This window comes from Canis lupus, chromosome 19, assembly GCF_011100685.1.
Source record: "Canis lupus familiaris isolate Mischka breed German Shepherd chromosome 19, alternate assembly UU_Cfam_GSD_1.0, whole genome shotgun sequence".
NCBI classification, from domain to species: Eukaryota; Metazoa; Chordata; class Mammalia; order Carnivora; family Canidae; genus Canis; species Canis lupus.
This window is the reverse complement of record NC_049240.1, coordinates 44,799,801-44,820,882: the sequence shown is the minus strand read 5'-3', so window position 1 is coordinate 44,820,882 and position 21,082 is coordinate 44,799,801. Positions and strand designations below refer to the sequence as shown.

The window sequence follows — 21,082 nt, the reverse complement described above, 5'->3', positions numbered from 1 at the left end:
GTATTTCCTTCTCCAGACTATACTGTCATTCTAAACTTATTTTGATCTGGTTGTTTGTGGTGCCACTCATAGACAGTATGCCCATCCATAGAGGTTTAGACGTGAGTAGTTTAGGAAGAAGAAAAGCTTCAGGGAAATACCACATTTGTATTTAGATTTGTAAGATAAATGTTTATTTAGAATAAGAAGACAAATGAGTAGATTCACTTATGAAGTACAAATAGACAAACCAAACAATACCAAGCAAAGCAAAGAAAATGCAAATAGAATTTAAAAAAAAAACTAACTCAGACAATAGCAGTATACTCTCCCTTTCATCAGTGTCGCCTTCATCTGTGTAACCACAACTTATTTCCAGCTATAAATAACACTGAACTAGAAGGCTAAGATTTTATATGTAAAGTTGCCATACTGCTGGATCACAAGCAACTCTTTTTCTTGAAACAGAAATTTACCTTTTGCAAGTTTCTTTTTTGAATTAGGTTAATCTATTTAGATTTCTGAGTTTACATAAATATTCTTGAGAATTTCTCATTGAGTCATTGAGTTAATAATTTAACATGACTTTAAAAAACTAGATCTTTGAAACCAAATCCAAAATATATTTAGAAGAGTCAAAGCATTATTTTTACGATAATTAGACATAGAATTCCTTTCATTATTTTTGACATTTTTGAGGCAACATAGTACCTGTAGAAATAAAGGATGGGAAGAGGAATAGAAATATGGTTTTGAATTTCGTATATACTATTTAATTTTATTTAAGCTAATAAAGTGTTTCCTCAATTAGGTGCTTTTATTTATTTTTTTAATTAGTTGCTTTTAAATGTAAACTATGTTATTTCTTTTCAAAATTTCCTTATATATTACTATCCTGTTTATTTATTTACTTAGCATGCTGATTATTTCCATAAATAATCTAAATGATAACCTGGAAAGATAAAATATTGTAACGAGGAAGGACATTTTTAAAAAGGGAGAAAAAGGATTAGCAATGTAAATAAATCTGAGGGTGAGATTGATCCAAATAAATTCATTTATGAAAAATTATTCTTAAATTTGGCTCTAAGTTCCAAGAAGCTATTGCAAAAAGAGAAGCATGATGAATTTCAGGATTATTCATGAATATCCATAAAAAGGACTTATAAAGAAGGAATACTAATTTGCACAAGAGAGTAAAATTAGTACTAATATTGAAGCAAGAGTGAAATCAAAATTTCCCTACAGCTTTTCAGAGGTAGATTCAGATAATGTAGTTTGGAGTTACCTTACTGTCAACCTCCAAGGTAAAAAAAATCCACTAGGGAAAATACAAAAAAAAGAGTATCTTCAGCTCTTCATTATATTAGCAAGTTGTTAATAAATATAATGTTTTATTTACAATATATATGCAATGTACTTATAATTACATATACATATGCTAATGTATATAATATACATTTTATACACACACACACACACACACATATGTATTATAATGCCCCATATGAAGCAGGAAAACAGTTGTTATCTAGCAAGGATGCTGGCCCAAGAATCTTACTTTTCAAGAAACTGGAAAATCTAGGGTTTTTGTTTTTTTTTTTTTTTATAAGAAATCTTTATATTTTTAAGAGGTCAATAGTATGTTTGCCAAATTAAACATACTGAGAGACAGATTCAATATATGAGCTGCCAGTCTTCAACTCTTATTTTACAGAATGTAGAAAAATCAATAGACTATACCTTCCATTATTAAGTATTTGGAATTACTGAGTGACAATTACCTGAAATACAACTTTTATACATTATTGGCTGAGCTCATACTACAGGTTATAAAATTCACTTGAGCCAAAGTTTGTATTTTGTTTTCAAGGAAGTTTAAGTAGTAAGTAAAAAGAACCAAAGGCCATTTTACTACTGCGTGAAGGCTGGCCTCCTCACCATAGAATCACTTAAAGAGCTGACTAGGTCTTGGAACTCCATTTGATTTGTCTCCTTTGCTTTTCCTGAATATTGAAATCACATAGGATTCTCAAATTACCTTTAAAAGGACTCCAAGTTTGAAGATTTCATGATTATCTTATGAGACCTGTCCCAGCATTCTTTACCACTCTAGTAGTTAGGCCATCCTGCTAAATAGTGCACTCCATAGGTAACAAATTAAATATGTATGATGGGTGTTTGCTGATATATCGAAGGTGCAGAGACTGTGCCATCTTTATTGATTGTGTGCGGAAGAAAGCATTTTGTTTAATCGTGAAGACTCTATATACCCAAAGTCAGAATGATTTGCATAACTAGATAAGTAGAAAAAGAAAGTCTCTTTTTCAAAAGGACTTCAAAGCCATCCTAAACTCAATGCCTTCCCTGTAAGTTGAGTGTAAGAAACAGAAGTGTTCTTTGCAGTGGTTACCTTTGAAAATTAGCCCTAGGTTTTCTGTGAATTGGAATAACTATGTTCTATGAAAATAACTCCTTTATTCCTGCTTCAGTGGGGCTTTTTGTTGTTATTGATTATTTCTGCATTACTGCTCTAGAAATACTTAAGAATTAGAAGTAAGTTTGTTTTATGCATCTGAATAATATTGTGTCACCTAACATATAGGTTTTGGAAGTCCTTAAATAGAGAAAAATTCAGGAAATGAACTATTTATATTATAGAAAATAACAGGAAAAATAACAAAATTTTGTAGTTAAAATAATTATTTACAGATATCCAACTTATTCCATACAACAATCTGGTAGACTCTTCACTTTCTGGATAAACACATAGAGGTCTAAAAAGATTAAATAGCTTCCTTGGTGGTGTAAGTGATATTGTAAGCTTTGACCTCAAGTGACTTTAATCTTAACTCAGAATCACATGATTCTTACCAAACCAACTTTAAGTAATGGATAAGTCAGCTGAAACTGTTTCAAATATGTCATAATCATATAGATTCATTGCTATTATAGAAGCAATGTAGATAAATTGCTGAATATAGCTGTATGAAATAAGCAACAAGTTTATTACATTAAAACTTCGATTTAGAAAAATACATACTAACATCTTTTTTACAACAGAATTTGGGGACACTGGTTAATATGATGTCTCATAATATTGGATATTAATAAAAATTTAAAATACTGCTAAAGATAATCATATTCAACTGTTATACTGGAAAGCATCCATATCCCCAACATTTACATTTCCTTATTCTTGCTTATTCTTACCTGTAGAATTTAACTTATATATTTAGTCAACAGATTTTGAGGAATACTATTATCTGGGAACTGTATGAATTATTAATCAATAAGTTGAACCTGAATGCATAGTACCTCATTAAATTCTGTGTGTCTGTTCTCATTCTAAAATTGAAATCTTATGTCCTAAATAATTTGTTTATTATCTGGAGTTTTTTGTTTTGTTTTGTTTTTTCAAAATTTTGGACATCATTCTTCAAAGATATTGTTAATCAGAAAGTACTTATGATTTTTTTTGCTATATACATCTTACTGGCCTTAAAGAAGTTGTCTAAAAATGTCAAAAGAGCAACCAAAGTCTTAATATTTAGTGTAGATTGTGAAATTCTTTTATATGCCACAGTGAAAAGCCCTTTAAAGATGTTATTCTTGTCTTTCTAATGCAAATCACAACAGAACATCTACATATATTCCTTTTCCTAATATATGTGGCACTTTCAGGAATTCTGTGGGAGGCAAGAAACATCATTTCCTCTAATCATTAATATTTCTAAAATGAATTTGCAAATATCAGAGAATATTATAGCTATTAAACAACTAAAGTGAAAATATATTCTCTCTGGCAACATAATAATGCCTGAAAAGAAAAAAAAATATCATCAAGTAAAAGTATAATTTCTCCCCTATCTTTCCCCCTTTTCCTCTCTCTCATTTCAATTTAAGAGATTCGTTCTCCTGCCGGTTGTAACGGGAATGAATTTCAGTGTCACCCTGATGGAAATTGCATTCCTGATCTGTGGCGCTGTGATGGGGAAAAAGATTGTGAAGATGGCAGTGATGAAAAAGGCTGCAATGGGACCTTACGACTGTGTGATCACAAAACCAAGTTTTCCTGTCGGAGTACAGGTAAGCAGAACATTGGTTCAGCTTCTACCTTGGGCTTCCTGGAGATAGAATCCCTTTGGCACATCCTTAGTGTGTATCTTACCTGCATAAAAAAAAAAAAAAGTCTTCTTATGTTTCTGGTAAGTTGGCTCACATTCTATATTTGATAATAATACTAATGTTAGCTAGTATGGAGAACTATCAATGGGCCCAACACAGCTCTAAAGAATGTTTTTTCCATGAACTCATTTCATCATCCCAATTCACAGTGAAGAAAACTGAAGCCTGGGAAGTTTCTAACATGCGCAGGTTAAAAAAAGTCAAAAGAGCGAGCATAGCAGAATTGAGATTTGAAACCATGTGATCTGGATTCAGAGTCTGAAATTTCAGACTCCAGAAAGAGGCATGGGTGCTAAACCCATAGACAGCACTCCTCTTTCCACAGATAAATCCCTCCCCCTAAATTTCATGAAGATGAATTGAATGAAAGGCAGAATTATATATATTTATTTTCAAGTGCAGTAGACTCCTAAATTCAATTGTGGACTTGCTAGATTTCATGAATTTAAAGGTGATGGCTGTCATTCAAACTGTTGATTTGTTTTGAAAGTCACTGAGGCTTTTATACTTTTATGATGTTATTCTATTATTATGACTGTTGTATTTCATTTTTCTATACAGAGTAGGTTTGACCTGACACAATAAACCAACTTATTTATTTTCCTCTCTACACCAGATGATGAGTTGAAGTTTAGAGAAAAATTACATTACAATTAACTATTATGGTACAATTTGTGAAATGGGCCATATCATCAAACAAATAATCCATGGAAACAATTCTTATAGATTTCAGGATATATTATGGAATCATCTCTGGGATGAGGTGAAATTGCCTTTTTGAACTGCCTAATCTCTTGGTGATTCATTTTGCTCCTTAGTAGGTATTTCAACCAAAAGGTAGAAATGAAAAGTTATCACAGCTGTGATTAAACAAACACTCTGGAAACCACATGGCCCATGGGCATTTAAAGTTATAAAAAGAAATTGTGTTTATTTGGACACACTTCACGTGGCCACAATTAAGCATTCAACTAAGAAATACAGAGATAAATATAAGCTAACATGGGCATAGAGAACTAAATACTCCTGAGGCTCATTCTTAATGAGGAAGTTGTGCTTTTAAAATGGTTATTTTTCCAACAATATTTTTAAAAATTATGTGACTCTTTCAATTGGTAGGTTAAATGTCTTAGCTTTGGGGTTATTGGTTTAAAAATGTGACTTTAGGGGATCCCTGGGTGGCGCAGAGGTTTGGCACCTGCCTTTGGCCCAGGGCGCGATCCTGGAGACCCGGGATCGAATCCCACATCGGGCTCCCGGTGCATGGAGCCTGCTTCTCCCTCTGCCTGTGTCTCTGCCTCTCTCTCTCTCTCTCTGTGACTATCATAAATAAATAAGCTGAAAAAAATTAAAAATTAAAAAAAATGTGACTTTTAATTTAGAAATTACCTTTTTGGGACATACTGTATTGGTTGAAAACTAATAGATGAATAACATGTTAAGTAATAATGTGAAGAAGAAAATCCTTTTTCTTTACGCACATCAGATTCATTGGCTGTGGCTCTTTAAATCAGACTAACAGATAGATTAATAAGAAAAAAGAAAAAAGTTTATAATATACATATATCATACATGTACATGGGAAAACTCTGATAAGTAATTCTATGGGGTGGTTGAAACTTGAGCTTATATAGAATCTTAGCAAACAATAGTAAATTTGTGAAAAGTTGACAAAAGAAAGGAAAAGCATGTTGAGTTTATAGGGATGGGATATTATAGATAGGTAAATATGTGGGAGAACTAATGGACAATAAGAGCTAGTTAATAAAATGTGTGCAGGTCCATCTTGGCACTGACTTTCCTTTTTTTTTTTTTTTTTTTTTTTTTTTATGGCCATAAGACTTCCCTAGTAAAGGATTTATGGCAGTATTCATTACTCAAATTTTTATGCTTATACTCAGATAAGGGAAATGATAAGAAGGCTTCTTTCTACATCTGGTGAATCTCATATGCTTTCAGCTCAAAATAATCCTCATATAAAAGTGGCATATTTGAGGGGTAGCATATGCTGATCCCATACACTGGCTGTCTTTGGAGAATTGGATTCTGAGAGATAATTTTATTTGTGTTGATTTGGGATTTGGATTATACATTTAATAATGTTTTTAATAAAACACCACATGTATGTATCATCATGTAAACCAAAATTTATTGTAAAAAAGCAGAACTGAAATAAAATTATGTTGCATTGTAAAAGGGAAATACAGTATAATGTGACTATAACTATAACTGAAATTTGCTAAAAGAATAGAATTTAAGTGCTCTCTCTCTCACACACACACACCTAGTAAATAAATAAAATAAAATAAATAAAAGCGAAATATGAAAGGTAATAATTTAACCATCAACCTGATTCTAACTTAATCTGTCGCTTAAACATAGTAAACCACAATATATCAAACAATTTGGGGAGTCATAACTCATAATTATATATGCATACTTCTGAATATTGCAGAATAAAAGAGAACTAAATATAAATATTAGATTAAATATATGTACGTTTGTAATGTTTTTGATATTTTAAAATCTACTCAAATTAAATTATTAGTCTTATAAGCTAAAAGACCTTTAAACTACCCAAGTAGCTGAATTCAGGATTCATATTTATTTTTCAAAGACTTCCAAATGCTAGCTTAAATATTTAAGAGTTTTCAGGATAATCAGTTTGCATTTGGTAGTTACAGTGGCTTTTCTTTTATACATAAATTGCCATCTATTAGAGTAACAGTGTAGGCACATTAATAAATTACTTCATTCCTCTATAGAAGAGAAAGTGAGCTAAAAAGTACAAAACAATCATTTTTAAGAGCTTCTAAATGAATAAATGAATGAATGAACAAATGAATAAATAAATAATGAATAATAAATAAATAATAAATAAAATGCATATTTAAGAGCTTCTTATTTCAAAGGAACTCTCTTTGACCAAGAACTACACTCTCTCATCTCTGGTCTCTCACATCCAGACCAACAAGTTGCAGTTATATTATTGTTGAGGAATCAGGGGAAGAAATTTCATGTCTACTTCTCATGGAAAACACTCAGAGATGCATTCTTCATTTGGACAAAAGAAAATAAATATTTAATATTATGCAATGATACCAAGATTATGGGGAAAATAGGCCCTCCAGCTATTGATAAGAATATAAATTTGGCCCAAACTTTTCACTTCTAGAAATTCATGTAAAGAAGAGCAGGAGTACATGAAGTTATATACAAAAAGATTTTTAGTGCAACATTTTAATAGCTCCCAAACTAGAAATAATTCATTGCTCATAGCTAGAGAAACTACTCAAAGTTACAGTGCATTCACACAATGAACTACTAATGTTATTAAGAAGGCATAAGAAAAAAAATTCATAAAGATGGAGTTTTATGTTCACACTTTGAATCCTCTCTATGCTATTAAAAACACATAAAGATGATGATAAAATATAACAGGAGAAAATGAGAGAGATATAGTCATATTAACAAACAAAATATATCTCTGATAAACTGAAATAAAATAGAATAACAAATGGTGAGCTGGGTTGAATCTGGATTCCTGATTAGATTGGATTTAGAGGCCAGTAAAGAACAGATGTTCAGATCTTAGGTTTAATGGGAAATAAAGCTGTCCCACATGAAGTTGGGGACTAGAACCAGGCTCACTGCTGAAAATCAGAAACGGGAGTGGGACTCCTTTGCTTTTGAAAGGAGGAAGAAAAAATTACCGCTGGTTGCTTCCTACTTAAAAGAAGTTGTGTGTCTAGAGAGATGGGAGGCCATAGGCATAGCAATCAAGCCAAGACTCTGACTAGCTTAGGCACTGCAAGTGATAAAGAGACAAATACAGGATGTATTTTTGAACCAAGAGAGGGGGTAGTGATGGAGTGGGCTGAAGTAGAAGCAGAAATACCTGTACATAGTGATGAGTAAACAAACACATGAAGTCAGAGAGAAAATTGAAAACTCCTATCCAAGATGAGATTGAAAAAAAATCCTAAAATCATGAGGAAAACCATATCTAATAAAACCAGCTATCAAAAATCAATCATAAAATGAATTTACTCAAGCTTAAATGAAAATGAGATGTTTAAATGATGGTGATGATTTTAAAAAAGAGTTAAAATAAGTTTGTCTGAGATCCTCGAAGAGAAAAAAAATGGAAAATAATATCCCTAAATTGAACAAGAATATATATATATATATATATATATATATATATATATATATATACACAGAAGGTCTATGATATATTGATATAAACATGATAAGCAAAATAATTGTAACAGAAAATAGTGGAAAATGATAGAAAGTGATACCTATTATACTTAGGAATGAAATACACCACCATGGAACTTTAAATAAACTCTAGGCTGGACACAGAGAAAACAAATTGAGCAATAACATGCAGGTAACTCAGGAACATCACAGAAAAAGAGAGAGAGAAAAAAAAAAAGAGCAGTTGAGATCTATGTTGGAAGGCTAAAACAGATACTTAAAGAAACTCCATAAGAGAATAAAGGTATTAATACACACACACACACACATGCACACGCACACATACACACACATGCAGAATAACTAAGTTTTCCCTAAATTGAAGAACATGAATTCCCATAAAGAAATGCATTCAGTCTTTTGGGTAAAATTAATGAGATTAACCCAAACTTCTTAAGTCATTTTGAAATTGCAGATCATCAGATACTGAAACTACCAGAAAGAAAATCAGATTATCTAAGAAGATATTAAGAAATGCCCAAGAAAATGGAGTAATAAGAAGCTGAGGGAAAAACACATTCAGGCTAATATTCTATATCCAGGTAAAATATTACTCCAGATAATTTAATCATATAAATCACAAGGCATTTTTCCACATTAATCCTCACTAAGAAAATTATTAAGGCAATCAGAAAATAAGATTTAATGAGAAAACGAGAGAGATAAGTTTAGGGACCAAAGTAAAATATTACTGAGATGAACAACAACAACAAAACCAACCAAACAAAATCAAATGATAAAAATGCAATCTTCAAATAAAGGTTTTGCAGTCTAAATATCTTACATTAAATAATATACTATGGATAGCAAAAATTACAGAAACCACAATAAGAAAACCATTTTAGAAGCAAGAAATTCTACTCACTTATTCTAGCCTATTAAAAAGGAAATTGAAGAAAACTAAGCAAGAATGGAGAAGATCTAAATATAGTTATATATATTTATATATAAAAAATGTAATTCTATTCTTAGAAGTAAAAACAAACAAAAAAAATGAACCTTTTTTTACACGGCTCCAGCGAGATTTGTTTTTAATGAGCATTTATTGTCATAAATAACATCAGTTAAGTCCCAAGAAGTAGAAATGATGCAGACAAAATTTCCTGATCATAGCATAATAAATCTAATAATTATGAAGAGTAAACCACTCTTGAATTTGGAACTTTAATAATGAAAGCACTCATTATCTTAATTCAATGGAGTTTCAAAATGAGATTGTAGAACTTTTACAAAATAAAGATTTGTTTATATAAGAACATATGGAATATAACTAAAGCATTGCTCAAAAGAAAATTTCATAATTTTGGACATTTGTATGCAGTGTCTGAAACTCTTAGTGATTCTTTAACCTCTAACAACTTCAAAAGTATAGATGCTATAAAATCACCGAAGAAATCATCTGAAACTTTAATTATTTATATTTAACATATAGTTTTGTGAATCTTGAATGTTTAATTTTGTTTCTAGTGGTTTCTAATAGTTTCCCATCTTCAACCAGTGGAGCTAAAACAAAAAAAGTAATAATGTTAAAATGTTGTTTTCTAGATTTACAAAATTACATCTAATTAAAGTCAATTCACAAAAGTTTAATAAATTCATATAAATTTTCAAATATTTATGCTTGTAACAATATTTTTTTATTTATTAAAGGTTAAGACTGCTCTAAGACTTTTGAGATACCTTATTTACATTTATGTTTTTTTAATTAAAATATTTTTTAACAATATGTAGGAGAGGGATCACTGGGTGGCTCAGCGGTTTAGCGCCTGCCTTTGGCCCAGGGCATGATCCTGGAGTCCCGGGATCAAATCCCACATTGGGCTCCTTGTATGGAGCCTGCTTCTCCCTCTGCCTGTGTCTCGCTTCTCTCCCTCTTTCTGTGTCTCTCATGAATACATAAATAAAATCTTAAAAAAAATACAATATGTAGGAGAGACAGTATTCACCAATTCTCTTTATGCTTTGCTGTATTTCTCAACTCTCTTGCAGTTAGATTGAGGCCAGGTGACTATTTGTAGCCAATGGACTATATCACTTCCATGCTGAGGCACTTAATGTAGAAAATTAGCATACTCCTGCTCTTTTTCTCCTGTCTCAGTGACCTTTTAAATTATGAATCTAAAGAGCATATATATAGATTTTAGTTGATTGGTGTAGCTCATCTTATCCTTACCAGTGTAACATCTAACTTAAAAGTTAAGACATAACAAAACAAACCAAAGGAAAACAGATAACCAGATTAATTTTTAAATATAGAAAAGAGAAAGAAACATAGCATAATTTGAAAATTCAAGAATTAGGTTTTTGGAAGAATAACCAAAATTGCTAATACATTATCTGACCTAATAAAGAAAACCCATTGAAAATCCAGTACATAAATGAGAATGGGAAAATAATTGGAGATGCTAACAAATGATATAAATTAAAGAAATATACTGTGTCACAGAAATGAATTTTAAACCCTGTATTAGTAAATTCATGTATTAAAAATATGCATTTCAAAATTTATTCTAGAAGGGAAAGTGCTGGTAATTTATTTTATAACAATAGGGAAAAAATCAATATCTGTCCCCTCTCATCATTTTTTTTTTCAAAAGCTCCAAGTCCAGCTGAAAAATTCTACCAATATTTAAGGAACATTGTTACAATGCTGTTTCATCTCCTTTGGAGTATTCAAAAGGAATAAAAACTTTTAAGTTATTCTTTTAAGCAACATAGTATTGGCTTTATAATTCCCCAAAGTTAGTACCTCCCATACACACAAAGATTATAAACTTGGTCTGATGACCGTTACTACCATCATTCTAGACAAAGCATGAGCAAATCCAACAAGTTTTCAATGAATAATTCTCTATGGAAAAAAAAAAAAAGCCCTCCTCTCTTTAAAAGCAAAAATGGTCCCAAAGAGAAGAATGCAGTTAATATAGAATAAATAGGGGAAATATTTGCAACACAGATCATAAATAATTATATACTCTGATACATAATGTCTTTGGTATCATTTTTTAAAATATTTTATTTATTTATTCATTCATTAGAGACACAAAGAGAGAGGCATAGACATAGGCAGAGGGAGAAGCTGGCTCCCCACAGGAAGTCTGATGTGGGACTTGGTTCCAGGACCCCAGAATCATGACCTGAGCCAAAGGCAGATGCTCACCATGGAGCCACCCAGATGTCCCTCCTTGGTATCATTTTTAAAAGACCAACTACCCATATAAAAAAGGGGCAAAGTTCACAGAAAAAGAAATACAAAACGCTACTAAATAAGTGAAAAGACAATCACCTTCACCCATTACAGAAAGTCAAATCTTTAATGAGATTGTATTTTTTTTTTCAGAATCTGACTGGTGATTATTAACAAAACCAATAGTATCCAGTGTTAGTAAGAGTAGATGAAGCAGACACTGATGACAGGAATATTAATGAAATTATAAGGAAAGTCATTTGACAATATGTATCTATGTTTAAAATCTGAATATACTTTCACAATTCCACCTCTAAGACCTTATTCTACAAATATACTTAATGCATTGGAGGAGTGATACCTATAAAGATATTCATTTAAGTTATATATATTTTTTAAGATTTGAATAATGCATTTAGTAAACTTGTTAATAAGTATACAGATACCTTTACTTCTACCCCAAATAGTTGACAATGTACAGAAAGCATTCTCCATAAACAAAAGTCAAATTAGAATTCAACATCAAGAAGATTAGAAGGCTGGAGCACCTGGGAAGCTCAGTCAGTGAAGTGTCTGCCTTTGGCTTGGGTCATGATCCCAGGGTCAGGCCCCTGGGTCAGGCTCCCTGCTCAGTGAGGAGTCTCCTCCTTCTCTTTCTTCCTTTGCCCACCCCCACCCCCCACTCCTGCTCTCTCTCTGGCTCCCAAATAAATAAACAAATAAATAAATCTTAAAAAAATGATTAGGATTTCTTTATTAATCTGATGATTATTTTGAAGTATGATTTTAGTTTTCAAATTCATGGCCTTCTAAATAAATCCTAATATATATATATATATATTAAAATAATTAGAGATGAATGACATGGGATATACTGCACAATTAAATTTCTGTGAAAGCTTTTTTTTAGTAGACTTAATTTTTAGAACACTTTGAGGTTCACAGTAAAAATGAGAGGAAAGTCAGAGTTCCTATATTCCCCCTGTTACCCCTATACACACAGCTTCCTTTACTAACAGCCTCCTGCAACAGAATGACTTATTAAAATTGTTGAACTTGTATTCCTACTTTGACACATCATTAGCACCCAAAGTCCGTAATTTATATTAGGACCTACTTCTGGTGTTGTACAAAGTATGGATTTGGGTGAATGTGCAACGATGTGCCATGTGCCACCACCTTATCATACAGAGTGGTTTCACTGTCCTAAAACCCCGCTGTGTTCTGCTCTCTGTGCTGTGCCCTTTCCCTCCAGCCCCTGGCAACCACTGATGTTTTTATTGTCTCTGTAGTTTTGCCATTTCTAGATTGATATAGTTGGAATCATTAGCATGTAACCTTTTCAGACTGGCTTCTTCTTTCACTTAATATACACTTAATTTCCCTCCATGTCTTTTCATGGCCTAACAGCTCTATTTTTTTTTTTTCCATCCATGAATAGTATCCCATTGTCTGGAAGTACCACATTTTTTTTTTTAATCCATTTATCTACTGAAAGATATCTTGGTTGCTTCCAAGTTTTGGCTGTTATGATGTAAACATTTACTAGAAACATCTGTGTATAGGTTTTTGTGCAGACACAAATTTTTAATTCATTTGAGTAAATACCATAGAGCACAATTGCTGGATCATATGGCAAAAATATGTTTAACTTTGTAAGAAACTGCTGTCCCCACCAGCAATGAATGAGGAGTTCCTGTTGCTCCATACCCTCCCCAGCATTTGGTGTATCAGTGTTTTGGTTTCTCATCATTCTAATAGGTGTAAGGTGATATCTCATGGTTGTTTTAATTTGTATTTCCTTAATGGCATATGATGTTGAACATCTTCGATATTGCTATTCATTGCTAAGTTGTTTTTAATAGTTAAGTGTTATGAACAATCTACATAGGCCAAGATAGGGCTCTAGATTTGAACATGAAATGGTATATCCATACAGTGGAATACCTAGCAGCAAATTTAAAGATTGGAAATCACTGTTATACTTGGACATGGACATTTCCTGTGATTAAGTTTTGAGTAGAAAGTAAGGGAAAACAATAGGGGGCATAGTATGTGATACTTTTTTATAAAGGTGTTTTTCATAATAAAAATATATTTCTAGAGAATTCACAAGAATTTGTTATCAGTGTTTGTGAATAGGGGAAAAAGAGTGAGACGGTGTCATACTTGTACAGTCTTCTCTTATGAATGTTTTTCTGAGAGTGATGAGATATGGGGGCTGACCCATATAACTTTCACTCCAGATTCCATTGGCAAATCAATAAACATTTTGAAGTCAGGTCACAGGATAAGGTTAAGAGTTAAGGATTAAATGCTCTTTAGCAAAAGAATGTAACAAAACTAACTCGCACACATGGGGATTTAACTCTGATTGGCTTCACAAATAACTTGCTTTGTGCTGATCCCCTGTGTAATGAAAATCTTCTGTGGGCTTCTGTGAATGGCAAAGTGTTACTCTTTCCTATGATTACATTGTTTTATTTCCTTCCCCATTGTTGTATCAGTAAATACAAAGTGAAATGGTGAATTTAATCATTGTTTAAAAGCAATCTGGAATAATTAGACCCAAAGATTTCCTACAGTGGAATAGTGATTTTGTTGGAATTATATGATGAATTGTATATGAAGAATTTCTAAATACAGCACTTTTTCTCCCTTGCCTATAACCAACCCTATGGAATAGTTTTACTTATTTCTGATGAAAATAATGTGATGAGTTCTCCATTGTCTATGTGTCGTAACACTAATAAAACACTTAGCATATTGCTTCTGAGCCTTATATATTTCTGTTTTGATTTCTCCCAGAAGCAGTTTTAAACATTTGCTGTATACTATCTCTTTTCTCTTCAATACTGTATCTGAAGAAAGTATTTTGCCCAGAAGGGCTTTTCTTTAGATACTGATCCTATGACCTCTTACTTCCTATGGGACCTTAGTCAATTTTCTTGCTTATGTTTTCAATTTTTTTCTCCACATTAATTTTTCTTCCTCTCTATAAAATATCTAGCCCAATAACATCAAATATATTTATTTGATTTTATTAAATTTGTCTGTTGTCCTTTCATCAAATAACGTTGTGTAGCGCACCTAGAAATCTTTCCTCTCACTCATTCATTCCTTCACCTTTTCTCTACTTTATCTCTACCTTTGAGGGAATTTGCTGTCTCAGTTGTCACCAGAGATGATTTCACAGTCCCTCCTCTTCTGTCTTGAGTCCTGCTCTGCCATTCAGTAATTATGTGAGTTCAGATAAATTACCAAACCTAAATTTTGGTTTTCAAATCTATAAAATAGAGATAATGATGATGCGGACAATGATATCATCATCATCATCATCATCATCATCATCATCATCATCATCGTCATCATCATCATAAATAGAACATAGTGTCTAAAATACAGTATGAGCTTGATGAATGATAACTAATCCTGCATTTTGACTTTTTCTTGTAAGATTTGGCCTTTCTCTGCAACACATATCCTCTATTTGAAATCTTTTCTTGTGAACTCTCATACTGGATTGTCCTCTATTCACTTATCTTTTAGATTTTTTAATTTCACTTTTCCTTGCTTGCCCCTTATATTTAAGGTAAAAAGAAATATTTGTTGAATGCATAATGTTTCAGACATTGTGTAGACGTTTTTCTTTCTTTCTTTTTCTTTCTTTCTTTCTTTCTTTCTTTCTTTCTTTCTTTCTTTCTTTCTTTCTTTCTTTCCTTCCTTCCTTCCTTCCTTCCTTCCTTCCTTCTTTCTTTCCTTCTTGTAGACGTTTCTTTTAATTTCCTTCTTTTGCTCCTTCTCATCTTCATGCAAGGTATCCATAGTAATTTCTTCTATTCCCAACATTTCAACCATCATTTCCCAGCCAAATGTTTTCCAAATTCCCATCACTGAATTTCACCTCATACTTCAAACTAATTTCTTCCACTGCTATGCTGAACATTCCACTTTTTCTCTGAAGGTAGAATTTTTTTTCACATTCTCTATTTCTGTTAGAAACATCTTCAATCCTCTACACATTTAAGTTTAAAGCAGAAAGTGGATTTTGACATTCTGACTTGTCTTCATATTTTCAGGTCCTACTGATGCTCTGTCTACAATTTCTCTACCATCACCCATTCCATTCTTTCCACTCACATATCATAGCATATGGTAAATCTGTATTATCTGTCCTTCAGACCACTGTGTGGCCTACTGTGTTTTCCTCTGACAGTAATTGGCTTCAATCCATTCTACACACAGCTTAAGCTCCCTATTACCTCATAAACTGTGACCTGAGATCATACTTACTCAAAATCTTTCAATGGTTCTCCATTGTTTAAGATGAAGAGACACCTCATAAATTAGCAGTCAACATTTCCTGAACTGTGACTCCAAACTGCCTTATTATTGCTTCTGGAGCAAGTCCCACCCTTTCCTGACTGTTTATGACTTTACTTAGGAGTTTTTTTATGTTATGTGTGGATTAGATTCAGCAAGTAACACTAAAATCCCATGTGTTCAAATAGCCATTGAAAATCACCCCTTAAACTCAGTATACATGGTTCTGTGTATACAGTTCTGATGAAAATTTGTACATATAGCTATGCTATTAGGAAAATAATGTTTAGCATAAAATAAAGAATACATATGCAAAACAGAATTTTATTGTGAACTCATTCAGAAATGGAGGAAGACCAAATGGGAGTTAATTTACTTCAAACATCTATGCCCTGACACATTCCTGTTGAGTAATAAGAACAATCACCATGCTATTAAATTACCTCTCTTTTTTCTGTTTTACTTGCCTTTTGTTTCTTAGTTGGTATATATTTGAATATAATGACTATATTCTTTAGTCGGCTGTCTATATGATTTTTTTTTCTGTTTCCATAAGTAGTATTCACTGGCACCCTTCAAAACCCCTTTCCAGGGATCCCTGGGTGGCTCAGCAGTTTAGTGCCTGCCTTTGGCTGAGGGCGTGATCCTGGAGACCCAGGATCGAGTCCCACACCAGGCTCCCTGCATGGAGCCTGTTTTTCCCTCTGCCTGTGTCTCTGCCTCTCTCTCTCTGTGTCTTTCATGAATAAATAAATAAATAAAATCTTTAAAACAAACCGAAAAAAAAAAAAAAAACCCTTTCCAAATAATATCTCAGTAAATCTTGTTCTCAGCCTTCCCATTATATATATTTTCCACCTTTCTGAAATGCCATAGCACTCTGTGATCATTATATGGCTTTTATTTTATTCATATATAAGTATACATGTTCAATGTAGAACATTTGTGATTACTAGACTTATTGCTGCACAAGGTCAGGGATTTGTTTTTTCCATTTTTCTACATTCTTCAGTAGCTAAGCAAACACATTATACTCAATAAATAATTGCTGAATTGAATTGAAGTCAACATTGTTAGAGAAAGAAATATGTATGCAGTATTAAAGGTTAATGGTGTAAATATTTTTTAAAATACCGCAATTTAAAAAGACATTATGCTTATATTGAGTAAATCCATTTGGATTTCCTCAAAGATTAACTTCTCTTCATACTCATATTCTTTATTTTTTAAGATTTATTTATTTATTTGAGAGAGTAAGTATGAGTGAATGAGGGAGAGAGGGAGAGAAATCCTCAAGCAGAATTCCCACTGAACACAGACACTGACTGTGGGCTAGATCCCAGGATCTTGAGCTCAGGACCAAAGCCAATCAAGAATTGGATGCTCAGCCAACTGAGCCACCAGACACATCCATACCCATATTAATATTTACTGTGAATCACATCCCAGAACCAAAGTTATTCTGTTATAACATATGATGTCTTTTATTAAGATAAAAATGAGTCAGGCAGTTTACAAAATGATAAATCTATTTTTTAAAATGGCCAAAATAGTTTAACAGAGAAAGAAACTCTAGAATCGATCATATAAATTTATTCTTGAAAAGCAGTACAGTGTCTAATGACTCCAGAAACAGTTTCCCTATAGCTGTTGACTTTGTACTGACTTTATCCTAAACTATAAATTTCAAGATAACAGAAATAAAAATAGCCCTTATAATGTCCTTGGTGTGTTTGTGTGTAGGTGTGTTTATGTTTGCATGAGTGTGATTTCATGAGTTGTCATGATACATACCAACATACTGATTATTATTTGTTGTTGTTGCTGCTTTTTACTTGGCCATTCTTATTCTCATTGCCCAAAGGGAAAAACTGCAGTTTCTGTAATATTCTTGCACACATAGTTATGAATAGAAAATATCATTTTAAATAGATCGGAAAAGATTATGTAAAACTTAACTTGATAATAAACACCTAATAATATTTTCAGCACATAGTTTTAAAGTATAATTAGTAAAGACAGAGTAATTGACTTGGTTATTTGAACTTAAATGTGAACATTTAAAAATTATTTTAAAAATTTTTGGGTTTTTTTAGATATTGGATATTTATATTTTCTAAAACACATTTCAATACTATTAATCTGTATTTAATTTTCATAATACAAATTTTCTCTAAGACTCAAGTTTCTGATATATAAAGGAGAGAACTTAAGGAAATCTGTAGTATTCATTATTTCAAGATATTATATCCAATTATTTGACTATGTAAGGATTTGTCTTAATATGAATCAAGTAAAAATCAACAGTCTTTAAGCATACTTACTAAAGTCATTTGCTTTTAGGTTTTCCCCAATTAATGATCATGAATTAGAAATTTAAACTCAGGGATCCCTGGGTGGCGCAGTGGTTTAGCGCCTGCCTTTGGCCCAGGGCGCGATCCTGGAGACCCGGGATCAAATCCCATATCGGGCTCCTGGTGCATGGAGCCTGCTTCTCCCTCTGCCTATGTCTCTGCGCCTCTCTCTCTCTCTCTCTCTCTCTGTGTGACTATCATTAAAAAATTAAAAAAAAAAAAAAGAAATTTAAACTCATACCTGGTATGCCCTCTTAATCCACATTTTTGTAAGGATTAAAACCAAACAAGATGCATTTCAAGCATCCCCTGCAATATCAGAGACAGGGGAGAACTATTTAAACTTGTAAATCTCATCTAAGATACTTCGTATCTCTGGTAACATAATCTGAGTTAAAATTACTAGTCATTTGAATACGATTTTCCTTTACCTTTTCAAGGCAGCATTTAGGTTAGGGATAGCAAATAGGTTTTACTGCTGTTCTGACTCTAAAAGATTGATAGTGGTTTATGGCCAGGTTTGTTGAAACAATTCTATGGTTATCCTGGAGTCAGTGATTAAGAATGTCATGGTGGATTAGTAAAAAAAAAAGAAAAAAAAAGAAAGAAAGAAGAAGAAAGAAAGAAAGAAAGAAAGAAAGAAAGAAGAAAGAAAGAAGAAAGAAAGAAAGAAAGAAAGAAAGAAAGAAAGAAAGAAAGAAAGAAAGAAAGAGAAATTGCACCTTGATTTACCAAACTAAAAATATAAATTATTATATTACTCTTAAACTCTCATTCTACTGTATTTGTAGGTGATCCCTTATGATTTATTACTTAAGTACAGAATGCCATATTTTAGACTAAAATTATATGTTATGCATTGGCTTTGTCTTGCTAACTATATTATATAAACTCTTTGGTGACAAGGAATGGGTTTTAGTACTTTCTTATATTTCCTAAAGTTCCTAGGGATAAATAAGTCACACCTCAACAGAGAATTTTTCATAATTCATCTGTAGAAACCATCAAACTTGATGCACATGTGTATACATTTCATCATCATCATCACTTTTAAAATGAGCATTTGGGGGGGGGTCATACAGAAATATGGTAGAAGGAAAATAAATAGCACAAATTGATCAATAAAAATTCTCCTCTCCTACTCTAGTTTTCCAGAACCTCAAGTCTTCCTCACCAGAGGCAATCACTGTTAGCTATTTTTGTTGTAGCCTCCCAGAAGGAATTCATGTAGTGATAAACTTGTCCATATGTTTATATTGATGTGTATGGAATTATAGTTCTAGATATTGGTAAATACATAAATATCTTCTAACATATATGAAAACCTACCATGCACTTGGTTTTGTACCTTTTCTATTGATATGTTCTGGAGATTGTGTTATCTTGTGAAGAATTATTTCATTCTTTTTCACTCCAGTGTATAATAAAGTGCATGGATACATTGTAATTGATATCACCAGTCTTGCAATAATGATTTAAGCTGTTATCAGTCTTTTGCTAATTTATATGAAGCAGCAACACATGTCTTTGTAATGCATCCTTGTGCATTTGGGCAAACCTGTTAATGAAAAAAAATCTAAAATTAGAATTACTCTGATGCAGAATTGATGCATTTTTTTCTCTAGATTTTGTAACATGGCCTGGTAGATAGATATTTCCAATTTGCAGCCCTTTCAACATTGGAGATGTTACTTACACCCTTGTCAAATCTATCTTTGCATTTTCCATTTTAAAAAAAAAAAAATCTAAACCAATTTGATAGAGGAAAAAATGGTATTAAATTGCTGTTTCAGATTACTTTTTTTATTAGAAGATATTTTTGATCATTTTTGTAAGTCATTGATTCATTGTGAATCTTACACTTGTATGGGTTTATTGATCTTTATTTTTTTGTAAGAGCCCTTTTACATGTTAAAAAAATACCTTTTTTAAAATATAATAAAAACTTTTCTGGTTTACCAAATTTGTATTGAATTTATAGATGGATTATATTGTTGCAATGTGGAATCAAAAGTATTTGTGAAATTAAGTTTATCAATTTATCCTTTATGTTTTCTGGATCTGTGTAATGAACATTTCAAGTTTTTGTTGTTTTATTTTATTCTAGAATGTGTGTGTATTTATCATTGCTTTTTAAAAAGTATTATTTTTTTGATTTACTTAGAATATATTTTACTGTAAGGATTTATATTTGGCTTTTTATTTTCTCTAGGTGGCGAAGCAATGTTCCTAACATCATCAATTTTGTAATTCCATTATCTTTATTATTTTGAACAATGTTTGTATATTAAAACCATATGCTAGGTAGATGAATATCTGATGTCTCGATCCTATTTAAATGTTGATATGTTTGATATTCTGTTAAAAATATTTTGACTACTGTTAGTTTTAAAACCTTCTGAAGGTTTGACATTTACAGTTCCTATTCATCAATTTTCTTCTATTTTTTGAAGACTCCAAATGATTTTTGCGCTTTTATCTTCTCAAATTTAAGATAAGCTTATAAGATTGCAATAATATTGTTACCATTTTATTGGGATTAATTTGAGGAAAAATATTTTTCAGTGATAAAAAGATTAAACTATATCCAAGACATCATCTGAGTTTGTAGATTTATAAATTTTCTTTGTACAAATTCTATATAATTCTTTGTAGTTTAACCCAAATACTTTGTTTTATGGTAGATTTTTAAATCTACCTTCTACTATAGTCTCTCTTTAGATATAAAATCTGTGAATTTTTACATGATTTTTGAAACTAGCAATCTATTTTTTTAAATCTTAGTTTC

General features: G+C 31.8%; 1 protein-coding gene and 1 long non-coding RNA gene across 2 annotated transcripts in view; one reads left to right on the top strand and one right to left on the bottom strand.

Annotated features, from left to right (window-relative positions):
* Positions 1 to 21,082, top strand: part of LRP1B (LDL receptor related protein 1B) — a 1,959,891-nt gene that overhangs the window by 1,248,042 nt on the left and 690,767 nt on the right. The window contains exon 21 of the mRNA XM_038565111.1: positions 3,886 to 4,068. Within this exon, the coding sequence (XP_038421039.1) occupies positions 3,886 to 4,068 (183 nt within the window). The remainder of the gene's footprint in view (positions 1 to 3,885; positions 4,069 to 21,082) is intronic.
* The window catches only part of LOC111091181, a 49,420-nt gene that overhangs the window by 19,665 nt on the left and 8,673 nt on the right, over positions 1 to 21,082 (bottom strand). The window lies entirely within an intron of this gene.